A 16,723-nucleotide genomic window follows, 5' to 3' on the forward strand; every position below is an offset into this window, starting at 1 on the left:
GCTGCAGCTCCCCCTTGATCCGTCCCCTCTCCCGCATCCCCACAGCCGGGGGCAACTGGGCCCGATCCGTGTGCCCCGTCCAGCCCCGCCGGGGAACCGTGCCTGCCCGTCCAGCTGTGCTGCCCGGACGGACACAGGCGGCAGCCAATGGGAAGGCGCAGAGGGGCCGGGGGCGAGCTCCCATTGGCCGCTTGGGGAGGAGGAGCCGGGACTTGAAGTTGGAGTGAGGGATCCAGCTGTGCCGAGCGCTCGGCTCGGCGCGGCCGCCCGCGGGAGCATCCTCCGCCGCCGCCCGTCCCCGGGGCACCGGGCAGCATCCCCCGCCCCGGGCAGATGTTGGGGTGCGGAGGGGGCAGGCAGAGCCGCTAAGGCGGCCCGGCCCCGCTGGTGGGGGGCCAGCAACCGGCAGCGGGGGCCGCCCGGCAGCCGCCTCCTCCCTGCCCGCGGCTCGCCCGGCTCGGGCCCCCCGGAGGCACGGCGAGGAGGAGCTACGGAGCCCGCAGACGGCAGGGCAGGGCGAGGGGGGCGGCCCGGCCCCGGCGGGGGGCTAGGCAGCGGCTCGCCCGGCCATGCCACCCCGGCGCTGAAGCCGCCCCGCCGCAGCCCCCAGCCCCCCGGCCCCGCCATGGCCGCACCCCTCTAGGCGCCCCACCGGCTCGCCCCGCGTCGTCCCGGCTCCCCCCGGGGCCGCCGGCCGGAGGATGGACGAGGATGGACCGCGAGCGGCCGAGGAGGAGCCGGAGCCGGGCAAAGCCAAGACTTTCATCCGCCTTAATGACCTGTCCGGGGCCGGGGGCTGCCCGGGGCCGGGGGACAGGGAAGCGGGCAGCGGCGACTCGGAGGCGGAGGCGCTGCCTTACCCGGCGCTGGCCCCCGTCGTCTTCTTCTACCTGAGCCAGGACAGCCGGCCGCGGAGCTGGTGCCTCCGGCTGGTCTGTAACCCGTATCCTTTGCAGGTGCTCGGCGCCGAGGTAAGCCCCGCGGGCCCGCCCCCCCCCAAGCTCCGGAGCCGCGGGCAGGGCTGGGGGCACCTCCCGGCTGGAGCCCCCTGGATGATGGGGAAGGAGCCGGGTATGGGGGGAACCCATCACCCTCCGACCCCGGGGTGGGTTCGCGCAGTGCTCGGCCGGGAAGTTTTCCGGCTGTTGCAGGGTGCGGGGCTCCCCTGCCGCCGGCCGCCCCGCCGCGATGCCCCTCGGCTCCCGCGGGCTCAGCCGCGCCGCTCCGCGGGGAATGGAGGGGGAGCCCCGGGCAGCCCTTCCTCCTGCGGTGTCCCCAATCCCCCCCCCCCCGGCACACCGAGGGCCCCCAACCCCATCTCCCTGCCTTGCAGAACAGTTCTTCCTCCCTGACCCTGTTTCTCGCCCATTTTAGGCTCCCCGGTCCTTTCCGCGAGGGTTTTAAGAGGGGTGCAGTGTGGGGGGAGGCAGTGGTGTTGGGGGGTTTGGTTTGCTGCCCGGCTTCAGGGTCCCTAAATAATTCACGGCGTGCGAGGCCAGCCTAAGGGTTCACTCTCTGCAGTCCCTTGGGAGATGCTTGGAGGGGTCCGGCAGGATGGGGAGCATGGTCCTCAGGACATGCATTGACCGAGGGTTTCTCAGGTCCTAGGGTGAGCTGTGACCCTGCAAAGGCATCTGGTCTGCTTCCAAAGTCCCTGTGCTCCAGCACAGGCCGTGTCCGAGCTGCATTATTCAAGTTTAAGCTTTGAAAAGCAGAGAGAGAGAAAAAAAAAAGAATAGAAAAGACAATAGAAAAAAAATGCTTCTTGCAACGGTCTTGGTGCCTTTAAAGCCTCGTTAGAGTTGACTTGCAACCAGCACACGGTTTGTAGCATCGCAAGTGTTTTACCATCCCCAAACTCTGGTTCCATTTATTATTTGCAGGAGCAAAAAGCCGAAATGAAATAAAGCAAAGCAAAGCGATGTGGCTTCCAGCAGGGGCTGGTGCGGGAGAGGCAGCCACTGCCTGGCCCAACGGGAAGTTCCCGGGTCTGTGCCGCTCTGCCTGTGCGAAGGCAGGCGAGTACGGATGGGCAGCAAACCCACATCTGGAGTGGGAGAGGCTGTGCGGTGGCGGGGAGGACATGTTACATGGTAGAGCGGGCCAGAATATCCTGTGCGAGTCCTCCTCCGCTCCTGGTGTGTGGGAACTGTTAGGAATTGCATCTCGGCTGAGGCTGGTGTGCCCGGGAAGAGCGGTGAGGGTCTGCCGGAGTTGTGAATGTTGTTTTACTTGAGTGTCGCCAATAATTTGGCTGATGAACAGGCTGCCTTCTTTCCTAAAATGTCCCCCAGGAGGGGAAAACCCAAGATTTATCTTCCCCATCTCATCCCCATGCTCCCATGTTCCCCCCAAATCTCTTTCACACCCGTTCAAAGCTGCGTCTATTTAAGCATCTTAGGAAATCTTGCAACTTTGCGAAGCCTTCTGTTCTGGGAAGAAATATTAATGACAGGCTGCAAGTCAGTGTGTTCTTATTGCCTCTATGACTGATAATATTTATGATTGCTCATTTAAATATGTTATCAAGTCTCTCCCCCCCCCCCCCCCCCTTCCTAATGATGTTGTTTTGAAGCAGGTGTTATCACCTGCATGTTTTTAATAGCTTTCAGCAAAACGCCCCACCCCAGTAATGGTTTAAAATGTGTTTTCTCCTCCGGGGCTGCAAATACAAGCAGATTAACTTTTCTTCTTGGAAAATAAGGGGTATTGTGAGTACCTGCAAGCACCGCTGCAGAAGGGGATGAGCGTTAGGTGCAGCCCCGCAAGCTGGGATTTTCCTTGGCGCTAATTTTCCACTCCTTACCATAAAGAAAGGCACTTGCTGTGAGCCATGAGGGATGATGTCTGTGGGTCTCCCAGTCGTGTGTCTGCAGGCAGCTGCTTGTTTTCAGGGTCACTGACCCAGAACTGGGGAAGTGTATGTAAAAACGGCACCAAATAAAAGGCAGTTCAGCCTAGAGATGAGAGGCACGCAGTGGCCAGCTTGGTACCCATATTGCATCCCATCACTCACTGGGATGTTCAGCAGAGCTCTCTGCAGCTCAAGTGCCAGGGCTGAGCCCGTTGCTTGTTCGTATTTATTACTTCTGTTTAGTGCGGTGGGACTGTATAAAGTGGCCTTTTTCAGGCTGTAATCTTCCAGGGATCATACTCTGGTGCTGAAACAGCATAATCACATTGCTGGTAAGTCTTCGTTGCCACCAGCTGCCCTGAGAGCAGTGCCAGAGCTCACATGAATGGTGAATCCTGCCTCAATCCCGTGGGATTCAGGGCTTTTGCTGACTTCTGCTCTCTCCCAGGTGGTTTTCACCTTTCTACCAGTGATACTGACTGCCTCTGAGGAAATGGAATGGGAGGGCTCTTGTTTGAGCTGTGCTGTGGAGATGCACAGCGTTGCTGGCTCGGCAAAGCAGGTTTGCGGTGCTCTAATCTGGTTGATAAACTTTGCTGCTGAGAAGGTGTTGGGAGCTGCTGGAGCTGCCTCTGGAGTGCTCATGCCCCTGGGGTGCAGCTGGTACTCCTGGGACACTGATCTCTGTCCATGTCCAGACAGCTTGTGTGACCATGGTAGCCGAAGCCAGGATGTGGGGTTAGGGACAGGGTGATGGTTGATGTGCCGAGTGTCCAGTAAGGATGCTGCCAAGGTGGTTTGTTGGGCTTTTCTTCCATGCTTCCATTCAGAGGATCCTTTGCTTGGGCCAGGGAGGTTTCTCCCTCGCTGTCTGATACAGATAGGAGGACCTGTACTGCTCTCCTGATCCTTCTCTCCCTTAGGGCTGGAAAGAAGTCACAAAGTTTGTCCTGATTGAGGTCTTTGAGTGAAAATCATTCTGAGGGCTGCGAGGACCCAGCAGGGATGAGCCTGGTTTCCCACCCACATTTCCCCAGCGGCTCTGGGATGAAAGGCTTTACCCTGGGCAAGGACAGCCTGGGTCAAAGGGAAGGAGCAGGGACATGGGTGGGATGTGTTTAATGGTCACAGCACTGGACCCATGGGCTGGGAAGGGCTGCAGCGACAGGCAGGGTGTCATGGTGTGCGTGCTGGCACTGCGAGGGGTAGCAGGCATCTCTCGGGGGGGGGGGAGATGAGGAGGCAAGCTAGTTGCTTGACTTTCGCTTACAGAAGAAAAGGACTGTGAAGGCTGGGAGGATGAAAGGCTGGAACAGGGTCTGCGCAAGGCTGCTTCCCTGATCAGAGGCAAGAAACGAGGCTATTTCTTGAGAGCTGAGGGGTGATTGAAGAGCGGGGATGGAGAAAGTGGGGAGGATGCTACTGCCTGGCGTTAAGAGCTCTGAACAGGAAAATAACAGTGTAACTGAAACGGCTTGTGATATCTATTGTAGTACTGAAATCTGCCTCTTCCCCCGCGCTGTGTCTGCCTGCAGAGCGCTGCTGCCTGGAGCAACGGGGGGCTGCAGAGCGCTGATGAAAGGTGCTGTGCTGGGGAAGATACCCCAGAATTGGTTGAAATCCCATTTTTTTTTTCCCCTCCTGGTTCAGAGGGTGAAGGGCAGTGAGTGCCCTGGCTAGGAAGGGGGATTTGGGAAGCCCTAGGAGGAGTGCTCCTATCTTGCTTGGCTGCTCCACTGTATGGTCCCTGGGATTTGGGTGTTGGAAATGGTTTGAGAAACGCGTCTCTGACTAGTCACAGCAACCAGCCCTGCCTTTGGTCTGCATTAAAACCCAGAGGGCTCTTCCAGCAGCCACCTCGCATGGCTCCAGTCGCTTCCCATTAGGAAGTGGTGGATAATGAAAGACTCCTTCGTCAGGAACTGGTGAGTGCCTTCAGCTCTCTCTGGAAGTCATGGATCCACTCTTTCAGGGTCTCAAGCCAAGGCATAGCTGAGGTGTGTGCCAGGCTGGCTCATGGGATGCTGGAGCTGCTGCGCTGGAGCCCAGTGCAGCATGGAAGGCAGTACCGAGGGGGCCGGTCAGCCCGAGACCCTGAGCTCACCCCAGTCCAGCTCCCCTGGAGGGGCACGTTCATGTGTCCCACTGCACCTGAGCAAGCAGCCTGCATGGTGGAGGCAGGAGCTGATCCCACTGATCTGTGCTGTGGTTTGGGCTTCCCAAGCCTTGTGGTGCTTCCTAATGGGAGATGCCCAGAGTGTGGGCAGTGGGTGAGCGGAGCCCCGGTCCCCTCCTGGGCTGTGGGGAGAGCTGGGTGCTGCATGTGCTGCTGTTAGAAGGGTTTAACTGCAGCACAGGATTAAAAACGTGTATTTTCCATTGTCAGAAGGGTGTGTTTTGAGGGGAGAGCGCACGCAGTGTCCTTTACACTTTGGTACATCCGTTCCCACCTCACTTTGGAGTTTAACAAAGCAAAAAGCTTCAATGTGAGAGGTTGGACCTGAAATGGATCTTTTTTTGGTTTAAAAGCCCCACAAAGGAGTCTGAATCTGTTTGGTTCACCTGTGTCTGATCCATGCCAGGGCTCCTGAACTTGTTTCTCTCCTGTGATCCGGTTCAATGGCTGGTCCCTTCAGGGCAGGTGGAAATGCTCTGTGTGTTCTTCTTCCCTGGCTCCTGCAGGGGAAATGAGGAACATGATTTCCCTGGCTGATTCCAGGCTGGAGGGGCTCCTGTAGCCCCTTGACCCTGCTTGGAACGGATCATCCTGCTGCTCCCCAGGTAATGGTGCATCCCTGGGCTCACACCAGCTCCTGTGTGAGCATCTTGGGGATAAACAGGACCCATAGCCTTGTAGCAAGGGCTGCAGGAGGATGCGGTGGCTATTTCCATCCTCATAGAAGACAAGTAACTGCAAAACCTCTTCCCTGCAGTTCAGGAGCTCAGTGGGAGCAGCGGGTGCTATTCACCTCCAGAGCTGGCTACAGCAGCCAGCATCTCTCTCATTGCTGCCTCTCCAGCAAACCAGGAGCCACTCGGTCCTCGTCTAGGTAACACACCACATGTCACCAGGGATCTCTGGATCCATCCATTGCCTGGCTGTGCCGGCAGCAAGGCGCTTCCTTTGCTCCCTGAGCGCGTGTGTGTTTTTCAAGGAGACTCTTCTGCGAATTCCCTCTTCCAGGCTGTTGTGTCACATCTGGAAGTTTGTGTAGGAGTTTATCCAAGTGCTTGGAGTACAGCGCAGCTTTTTCTCATTTAAAAATCATAGGCTGGCATTTTGAAGCGGGCTGAAGGATGGGGAGGGGGGGAGTGAAGGGGGGGGGGGGGGGGGGGGGGGGAGAGGGGAACTGTCTGCCAAAAAGGAGACTGGAGCAGAGGAATCGTAATGACTTCCAGAAGTTTTCTTTCTTTTCTTCCTTTCTTGCTTTCCCTCCCTCTCTCCCGGCACGCAGACAAAAGGCTCGGCCTCATGCAGTTCATGGTTATGTCATCCCAGCGCGGGGAGCCCCAGCCGGGAGGGGTGGCCCCGTCCTGCCTGGGGACCCTGCTCTGCTTGGGGACAGTTCTGCCTCGGCTCCTTGTAGGAAATCCGGAACAAGGGCTCCCATCTGGGGCTGTCTCTTCTCATGTGGAGCCTGGGAGGGGATTGCAGTCTCTTCACAGCCCCCGGGACTAGGGGGGGAATGTAGGATGGGGCTGGACCACCCCAGCCGCTGCTCATCCGTGGGGCCGGTGTGTCTCCATGCAGAGTCGCTGCTCTCAACCTGATCCGCTCTTGTGCTCTCTCCCCCATTCAGTAGCACTGGGTGTTCGAGCTGGTCTGGAAATGCCCGGGATTTTATGATGCATAGAAAATGTTTTGCTTTCTTCTCCCCCCATATCCCCTGCAGATATTTTGGCGTCGTGCTCAAAAAAGCTTCTTTCCTATTTTTACTTTAAACTCCGTTTCACTCTTTTTTTTTTTTCCATGCAGAAAAGCCCAAGTGTTTGATTGCCCCAAGTTCCCTGCCCAGCTCTCAGCTCTCCTTTTCTTTCTCTACTCTTTTACTGGAAGCTGGGAGCAAAACCTTTGACCAAAATGAACCCCCCCTGATGGCTTTTTCATTTGGATCATGGAATCGTTTTCACTTGGAAGAGGAGCCCCGGGGAGCCTTTTGCCCCCGGGCGGCTTTGCTGGCTGCTGTGGATGGGGAGCGGGGCCGTCCATGGGGAACCAGGGATGGAGCATCCGGAGTCAGGTTGGGAGGGCTTTGAAGCTTTGCTGTGGTTTGGAGGGGGTTGAATTTCCTCGTTAATTAGGAACCGAAGTGTTTCTGGGTTTGTTATGAGGCCAGATCGTGGCTTTCCCTTCCCTGGCGCCTTGGCTTTCCGCTGAGCGACCTAGATGTGAAATATTCCCTTTGGTTGGTGATGCACGCGGAGGTTTCCCCCAGCCTGGGTTTGCTTGGCTTTGGCTTTCACCAGCCTTGGCCTCTCACCCAGGAATCTGGCCTGGCGTGAAGAAATAGAGAAGAAAAGAAAGGAAATTCTCATGGTTTTATATAACAGAGTGAGTAATGACCGATCCTGCTTTGGGATGCTCTCACATCTGCTTCCTACAAAAGCCCCAGCAAAGAGGCTTCAAGCAGATGGAAAAAAGCACATTTTTCAGCCTGAATATTTGCTGAGAGGAACTTTGAGGCTGGAATTAGACGATCTTAAGGTCCTTTCCAACCTGAACTCTTCTATTTTATCTCTGTGACGGCTGCCATGTCGCTGGGTACTGCCGAACGGGAAGCAGGGTTTTGGGGTTCCAGGACCAGCACGATGTGCCCAAGGTGCAGCATGGCCAGACAGGTCCCATGTGAGCTCCCAGCCAGGGACATGCTCACATATACGTGGGACAGGGATGTGCCCGTGACTCAACCCTCAGAAGTTCACCCGTTAGTCATAAGTTAACAGAAATTGTCGATGGGATTGGCTCCTGTGCCTGAAACACTGTTTTGGTTGAGATTTTTAACATGTTTCCTAAGTGGGACTGGCTCTTTGGTGACTCGTGGGGTTTTTGTCTCTTTAATTTTTTTAGCCCTTCTTGTGACTTGTGTCCTCCCATCTTTCCCTCTCCCTCTGCTGGGATGCAAAACCCAGGGGAGAGGGCAGGAGGGGGCCGAGAATGGGAACAAAATGCTCAAGCAGGTGATGGGCGAGTGTGGGAGCTTGGCATAGATGAGCTTATAAAAAAAAAAAAGGGGATTTATTTACTGTAATCCAGAGGCTAGCCCTACACTTACAGGGTTTCTGGTGCGAAGCATCCTCATATTTATCTCTAATTTGGGTCTTTTCCAAGAGATTTCCCCCAGTGCATCCAATGAACCTGCCTCAAGATGCTCCAGGGCTGAAGGCCAACCCACAGCCGGCAGCGGTGGAGCTGGGCGAGGGGATGCTTGGGGATTCACCCACCTTGGCAGCCCATCTGCCCCGGGGTGGGGTGGTGGTGGTTTATGCCTTCAGGATTCCCTGTGATTCATAACTTAATCAGGTCAGGTTTAGCACTCGCTCCTCCTCCTGCAGAGCCCTCCCCTGCCCAGATGGTGACCAGGACTTGTTAATGATTTGTTAATTCAATTAGAAAGTGCTCGTTTAACCCGTGGCGAGGCTGCAGCTCCCTTCTGCAGGGCAGGGCTCGCCCCCATGCCTGCGACTCCCTCTGCCAAAACATTTATTTGGTGTTAAGCTGCCAGCCACGCTATGCAAATATAGATGTTAATCATGAATAAGGTTCATTTTTAGCTCTGGGTTGAGACTAGACTTGGGAAGAACCCGGCTCCAGGGAGGTGGTGGGAGCACTGCCTTGATGGGGTGCACAGCCCCCGGGGGCTGGGTTGGCTGCATCCTATGGGAGGGGAGCAAATGTCTTGGCTCTTGCTCAGCCCCGGGGTCTGCAGGAATAAAATGTTCCTTCTGCTGCGGATTGAATGAGGCTTTCAAGTGCATTTGATGGGCTGCACTTTAAACCAGCCTCCTCCGCATCCACACTAGCTGCTAATAGCGTGAAGCTTGGGTCTGGGCTGGCGGTCCCTGTGCCTGTGTTAGATGCAGAGTATCTCTGATTTGTGAACCATCATGTCTGGATAGCCTGGCTGGAGTAATTGTACCTTAACGGGAGAAAATAGAAACCCCAGTGAGAATGATGAATAACGGGGCCCTGATGCTCCATAGAATTAATGCTTATTTGGGCAGACAGGGAGGAGAGGAATTAAATTAATATCTGACTTGTAGCTGCTACTGTGTGTGGTTATTGACTTATCTTGCTTTGGAGGACCATAAATATCTCTTGGGGTATGCCCCTGAGACCATAATCTGCTCGGGGCTGCAGTGCAGATCTGTCTCTGATGCTCCTTCAGAGACTCAGCCTGACTTCTGGGGTCAAAAACCCAAATTCCTCTGACAAAGGACTTGGCCACATGTGGAGGGGAAAGTGTTTGCACTTTACTGTGAGTGTATGGCGTAAATCTTGAGGGCCTTTGCCTTGCATAAATCGCTTTATTGCTTGTAATCCCCTGGCCAGCTCGGTGCTGGAGAGCACAGGGCCTGATTTCACTTGGGGAAGAGGTGCAGGTGAAGCTCCTCGGCTCTGGAGTCAGGATGAATCACAAATGGAGCCTCATATTCTTGTCTGATCACTTTTTATCTTGTACCTGGGATTTTTGTCCCCCTTAGTCAGTTGTTTGGAGGATGACTTGCTGAGATAAGTTGAGGAGGTCTCGGTGTGCCCCTCAATAGCTCTGGAAAAGGGGTTTGGGTATCTATGAGCATGGGAAAAGGAATGAGATCTTCTCTTTCAGCCCCTGATGCCATGCAGATGCTCCAGTCTTGATGACCCAGTGGATGTGACACTCCAGGCACACAAGCAATGCTGACATAGGGTGCTGGACCTGTTGTAGCCATGTGTATGTGTGCACACATGGGGTCAGCAGCTTGGGAAGCTGATGGTGTGGGCCAGGCTGTCCTGTTGAGGCTGGGGCCAGTGCTGGCACATCCCTGGGTGGCTGAGCCATGGCAGTCTGTCCTCCTTCTAGCTAAGGCACGTGTTTCTTTTCCACCTCTTGGGATCCGTTTTATGTAAGGTGTAACTCGCTGCTTGCTTGACTCCCCTTATGGCAGCGTGTGTTGACCCCATTCTCCACCACAGCCCATGTCAGCAGAGAAGTCCCCAGGCCAGATGAACAGTGCTCCAAGCCCTCTCCATTGCCCCTTGCTCATTGCTTCAGCCCCTGTGCATGCCTTCCCTGGGTTAGGCATTGCCATGGGAGGGTATTTGTTAGGATGCTTCTATTGTACCCTGCCAGCCCATCCCTTAGGATGGAGCATGTTCTGCCCTCTCCCGCAGCCCTTTCCCTGGCCTCTGCCTCTCCAGCCACCAACACGCATCTCCCACGGGAGCAATATCCCCTGCTGTAGGCAAATTGAAACCCCTTCTTCTTCAGGAGCTGCTCCTGACAGCAACATAGGGAAATCCTGTTCTTTACCAGGCTGGAAAACAGCAGAGGAGCCCAAGGCCAGTGGAGGGTACCCACAGCGAGGGTGGAGACTCTTCTTCCTTCGCCTCAGTAAATGGGCTCTGGATGTTCAAATCTCGCAGCTGGGTTTTGGGCTTGGCTTTCTGCTGGGTTTTGTTTTCTCTTTGCCTGTAGCCCCATGATACCGCGTTGCCTGCTCTGGGAGCACAGAGGATTGGGCAAGTGGCGGTCAAGCTGCGAATGTGGTAGTGAACTGGGGGACAAAAGGATGTACCAAAAGCACTTTGCTGTGCTCCCCTCTTCTTCCCCTTCCCCCCTCCCCCTCTTTTATCTACCAAACACCTTGATTTTGCCATCCCTGTGTTTTTTACTATTGCCTGGGTTTTGCATCGGGGGCAGGATGGAGGTTGGGGGGTGTGTGTGTGTGTGTGCGCGATGAAGCTATTCGAGGAGTTGTGATCTCTGCATTTCATTTAGCAGTTCAGCTGGAAAGATCTCGTTTCCATATACACCCACACACAGCACAGCGAGAGAAAGCAGGCGAGGGAGCTGCTCAAGGGGGATGGGACGGCGCGGGCACTCGGGAGCCGTTCCCTCGTTCGGAGTGGTCCATAGCCTTTATCTGAGTGCGGGAGATGGCATCCTCTGCCTCAACCCTGTACCTCAAAGGCCGTGCAGGTGCTTGGTTGCACTCATGGCTGCAGGGCAAAGGAGGAGTGGGAACAGCCAAGAGGAGCAAAGGTCCTTGAGCCTAGCAGTGGCTCTGAGAGCACCTGAGGGACTCCAGGGCAGTTGTAGTGTTGCACACAGTGTGTGTGTGTGTGTGTGTACATACACATGTACTCACCATGTATACGTACCCAGAGCCCAGGGCATGGCAGCATGGTGATGGGGCTGGCTTTTGCAATGGAAAAAGAGCAAAGGCACAGAAAGGAGTTGCAGATCTCCTCTCCCAGCAGCCCCCAAACCAAAGTCATCTTGTTCAAGAGATGAGCTGGTGCTAGAGTGGTTCTTTTAGCCTGTAACTCCCTCCAGTGCCTTCTTTACCAGATGGGTCTTGATTCCAGCTCTCGGTTCCTGGAGGAGCTGACAGTACTGTGGATGCATCCTGCATCCCTCATTGCTGGCAAGGATGGGGTTAGCAGAAAGCAAATGAGCCTTTATCCTGGTGGGCATCTGGGTGTGCAGCAGCAGGTAAACATGAGGGGCTGGCTGAGAAGCCAAGCAGGACTCTGTGGTGGTGGAAGGTTTAGCAGAGACACCTCAGCCTGCCTGCAAGCCAAGAGCAAGCTCACCTCTATACAGCAGCATGCCGGGGGCTTGCAGGGATCTAGGTCCTCCCCTGGCTTTGGGGCTGTGGAGCAGCCTGGGGTGTGCAGAGGGAGCTACCCCTCCATCAGGGTGCTGCCACGGGTGCCCGTGTCCCCTCAGCTCCCCTCTGGGCCCCTTGGGTGGATGCTGGTGGCACGTCTCTCTGCTCGGCCCCCGCACACCGATCCTCCTGCCATCCCTTCGGGGTCAGCGCGTGATTTTTTCCATTGCTCCGAAGAAGCTGAGCTCATAGAACAATATTCCCTGGGCCAACACCGCTCCTTTTTGAAGTTCCTTGTTTTGGTATTCCTCAAACTCTGTATCCTCAGGCACGAAACACAACACCCCTTGGCATCGGAGGCTTTTCCCCAGTGCTGCGGCTTTGGTTATCCCCAGCATCCCGCTGCCTGGTGAAACCAGTGCCCCATTCCTGCACCGCTGGTGGATTCCATCCCTTCCCAAACTCGCCACAAGTCTTAAGCAGTGGTAAAACAGGATCCTCCGGCCACCTTGGCACACCACGGTGTGCTGCCGGGGCTGGCAGAGGGAAAACAGCCACCAAAGCGTGCTCCCAGCAGTGTTTGTCTTAGCCAGGGGCCACGGCCGGAGCCGGGTCTCTGCCAAGCAGTGAAAATGCCAGAGCAGTGAGTTTATCCCACGGTGTTTGATTTGTGGTTGCGGTGGAAGTCAGGTCAGGAGTAAACGTGGAGGATGCAGCAGCAAAGAGCAGTACTGAGGCAGTCACAAAACCATCTCGTGGTGCGAGAAGTGGGGATTTTCTCCTTATTTCCTTTGTGTTTTTCCTCCCTCCGCTGCTGGGAGCTGAAGTTTATGGGAGAAACAGCGGCGGTCCCGGGAAATATTTTGCCTTGCTTGTATTGTTGGATTTTATTCTCTTTTTCTGGCAGGGGATGAAGGAAACGGGAACACAAACAGCTTGGCTGGTGGGTTGTTGGTCCAGAAATCAGCCTGGCCAGCGAGCGGCTGCTTTGGTGGGGAGAGAAAATACTTGAAAGCGGATGAGGTTTTCATTGCTTTCGTTCCTTTCTCTTTCCTTCTCTGCTCCCAGCCAGCTCTTAGGCTGTGACTAAATGAGGGGTGAAGGCAGAGACTGTTAAGGCAAGGATAAGCATTGATGCTCCTGGCCCTCCCGTGTGTTCTCACTGATTAAAATCTTAAATTCCTTCATTTTTGATAAGATTTGGGGTTTCCATTCGGAGCCGGAGAGTCTCTATGGCAACAGCTAAAGGCAACTCTTATCTCTAACCCTTGATTTTCCTTTCAGAGGGGGAAGAGTATGGGTGTACGATGCTGGGGCACCAGTAACTATTTGCTTCCCCCCTTAATACTTGGGGTTCTGAGCAGTGGGAGAGGGTTGGGACTGGTTAAATTGAAACACAAAATTGCTTTGCGCCTATGAGGCCAAGGGGCTGGATGAGCTCTGCCCTGCTGGGCCCTTCTTTCCTCTGCCAATAAAGGTATTTTTTGACTGTGGCAGAGCACGTGGTTGTATCCATCCCTGTGTCCATCCCTGCATCCATCCCACCCACCCCACAGCCGGGGTTTCCTGCTGGTGCTTGCTGCATCCAGAGGAGTTTGGAGCTGTTCTCGGAGCGTGATTGCGGCAGCGTTTCAAGACGCAATTAAAACCTTACCCTTTCAGGAGGAGTCTTGCAGCATGCAATAGAAAGGAAACCAGCTGGGCTAGATTGAAGCAGAATAGGTTTGGGGAGGGTTTTTTCACTCCTATACTGTAGGTCTTTCTAGAAAGATACTATACAATTTAATAGCATGTTATATTCCTATATGTTATATTTAAATCCTCCTATAGTATTGTGTAGGAGGAATCTAATTTTCCACTACAGGATAATATACCTTTCCATAGGTTTCCAGTTGTGGTTTTTTTTTTATCTAGTGGAGTTAAATGAAAAATTATATCCTTCCTAGAAAATCTAACAAAATGATGAGAAAATAATACCTTTATTTTATTTAATGAAATGTGTAAGTATTTTCCATGGGTTTATATGGCTGCATAAGAGCCTCTACTTTGAGGTTGTTGGGGAAGTGGTTTGTGATCGGGTAGAGATGGGTTCAGACATGGTCCTGGCCAGGCAGTGTGGAAGCTCTGCAGTGGGGCCTGGCTTTGTCTAAAGTGGGGGGAAATAGAAATAAATAAAAGTCAGGTGTTTCTTGGATTGCATTCCCTCCTGGAATGCAGTTGGAGAGAGGATAGAGCAGTGGGTTCAGGGCCTTGGTCTGAGCCAGGGTGTGATGCTGCACTTGGGAGCTGCTGGAGGCTGGATCCTGTGCTGGGTGCTGGTGGCTCAGTTGTCTGCAGTATCTGGAGAAAGGAGCAAGGAGCTCTCTGTGCTTGGAAAAATGGGATTTAGCAATAGGCAGGGGCTATGCCGTGCTGTGTGGCTCATTGCAGCAAGCTGAGGAAGGGAGGAGGAGGGAGGGAAGAGCTGAAAACCTGACCATAGAGATGTCAAATGCTCCTATGGACATGTGGTGTCCTGCCATTGTAGGTGGGAAAATGTGGGGCTGGGTTTCTTAATTATCTTAGTTTGGAGGTGGCCATCAGGCCACCGTGGCTTCAGAGACCTGTGTGGTGCTGGGGACCTGCATGGCTGGGTACTCTTCCGGCTCCAAGAGAGATGCACTGGGGAAGCTGGTGGCCCCTAGTCCTTCGAGGTCCCCAGAGGACAAGTGCCTTTTAATAGCCATGGCAACTAATAAGCCCTGCGTGGTGACATCCCTGCCGTCTCCATGGTAACGGACCGAACATCACATAGCAACATGTGCCTCATGTACCCATGGAAACGGGCCGGGTAGCTTTTTAGCATCGCTGCGTTAAATCTCTTCTCCAGGGAGTGTTGGGGGGGGGTGTGTGTGTGTTTATCCTGAGGTGAACCCACCGCTGCAGGGTGGGGGGATTGCAGGGAGACCATAGGGGCTGCAGGACCTCAGGGAGTTGGTGAGAATTGGGTTCATAAGGTGACCCAGGGGTCCAGCGCCGCAGAGTGTTCCGGGCTGATGAAGATGGGAAGGTGTATGATGCTTTGATGCTTATCTGTTTTATTTCCTTCATGAGGGCAGTAGGTCTTGGGGGGAGGGGGGGGGGGGGGGGGGATAATATGGATTAATTGTCCAATGGGCTTTGGGTTGCTGAAGGAGGGGAAAAATGAGAGGCGCTCAGGGCTGGAGGGCTGGAAGCTACCTCGCTGCAGGCAAAATGGTTTTGCAGTAGGATATTTGCAGGCAACCACAGGCTGGTTTTCCTTGCTGTGTTTGGGGTCACCTCATCCTTAGTCTCCCAAACTGGAGTTTTCGAAGCAGCCAAAATGTGGTGTAAAGGCTGGGAACATCGCTCCTTAATGGGCAGCATCCAGCGGGACATGCACTAGCTCTGCACACAGCCCTTCCCATGGCTTGCTCAGCACCTCATTAACTACTCTGAGCTATTCCAGTTTAACTGGGATTTGTAGCTAGCAGGTATGAGGTGTCTGCTGGGCTTCCGCCATGGTGAAGCCATAAGAGCTCAGAGCAGTCCTGGCTGTTGTAACCCGCTGTGGATGTCAAGTTGCACACACGTGCTGGGTGCAGCATTTGTGCTGGATCACTTCAGCAAATGCAGAAGTTCCTTGAATTTATCCCATAACAGGCTGAAAAGTTTAGGTATTCATTTAGTTGGAGCTGTTGAAGTGTTTCTTGCAAATGCATTTCAGCTTTTCTTCCTGCCTTGTTGCAGACCTACCACCAAAACCATGTTGCACGGATGCTGAGGACTATCTCTGGGTTTCTGTGAATAAATGCAATTGCTTTGGGAAAGTTTACAGGTTTAGGGGTTTTATATTTGATTTCTTAAGGGCTGTGAACTGAGGTGGTGAATATTTATTTGTGAACTTTCAGGGCAACCTTTTCCTACTTTATTATTCTCCTCTTTGCTGGTGCTTGGTCCGTGTCAGGCTGGGAGACACAGGTAACACATTCAGCAGCACCCAACTCACGTCGTTCTTCTGGAAGACTTAATCTCTGACTTTGCTCAGGTGCTTGTTGGGTAGGATCCGAGCTCTGTAATGGTTGAGGCTTTTTGGAGTTTTACCCGTGGCTTATCTGTTGGATAACTGCTGGCCGAGAGCAGGGCTGGTGGCGCAGGAGAGGTGGGTTGGGGTTGTGTGCCCATCCTGGTCAGGCACAAAGTCGGTGCTGTGATGGACATTAAAACTGTGGAAAACCTCCGTGTCGGAGCTCTGCTGGCTGTTTGGGCTGGCAGTAAAGAGCCACCTTTGCAGTTGTTGTGATGTGCCTGTTTTCTCCTGCCCATTGAAGGGAGCTCCCAGGGCAGTGGCAGCTGCCTTTGCTCCTTCCTGGCTCCAACCCAATGGGAAATTCCTCCCTTCACCCCAAAATCTCACTGCACGTTTCACCCTGTGCCCTGTGAAACGTAGGTTGAAGCACAACTGGTCCAGAATTCTTTGTTGCTTGTGTTGGATGTTTCATGGTATAGAGTTTGGGGGGAAAATAGCTGGGTATCCACAATAACCGGCAAAAGGAAGGAGTGGTTTGGTATCGAGATAATGCACCAGGATAACCCCATTGGCCTGAGCCACCTTGGCCAGTGGTGCTGCTGGTGGCTCTCGAGACTGTTTTCCAGCTCATCTTTTAAAGAACTGGATGATCTTAAGGTCCTTTCCAACCCAAACTATTCTATGATTCCATGACAGGGAATGGTTCCATGTGAAAACCCCGTGTGCTGGGACAAGCCGGGAATGGAGAATTTCCCCATGGACAGGTCACGCTTTCCCTGCTCCTGCTCTACCTGGCTGGCAATTTTGGGTGCAAACTGGGAAGCTCCACTATCTTTGAGGTGCTTTGTGCTCCTTTTCCAGGTTCTGCTGGAACAGGTCAGGGTGGCTGGTGCGGGAGAGCACAACTGATGTTGTGTGTCTCCACTTCCCTCAGGCTTTGCACCCTGAATACCTTCTATAGACAACTTGCTGTGCCCCAGGCAGAGAAAACCCCAGCCTGGGGAGGTCCTTGTCACAGCCACTTC

At 54.2% G+C, this 16,723-nt stretch overlaps 1 protein-coding gene across 15 annotated transcripts in view; it reads left to right on the forward strand.

Moving 5' to 3' along the window:
- The first annotated feature begins 228 nt into the window (after window positions 1-228).
- The window catches only part of CACNA1G (calcium voltage-gated channel subunit alpha1 G), a 138,612-nt gene continuing 122,117 nt past the window's right edge, over window positions 229-16,723 (forward strand). For all 15 annotated transcript variants that reach the window (XM_057418393.1, XM_057418397.1, XM_057418394.1 and 12 more), the window contains exon 1: window positions 229-943. In XM_057418393.1, coding sequence (XP_057274376.1) covers window positions 702-943 — 242 coding nt within the window. In that variant the 5' untranslated portion in view covers window positions 229-701. The remainder of the gene's footprint in view (window positions 944-16,723) is intronic.

The sequence above is a fragment of the Pezoporus wallicus genome, unplaced genomic scaffold, assembly GCF_028554395.1.
Source record: "Pezoporus wallicus isolate ANWC-B61680 ecotype Strahan unplaced genomic scaffold, APGP_CSIRO_Pwel_v1 contig_3710, whole genome shotgun sequence".
NCBI lineage: Eukaryota > Metazoa > Chordata > Aves > Psittaciformes > Psittacidae > Pezoporus > Pezoporus wallicus.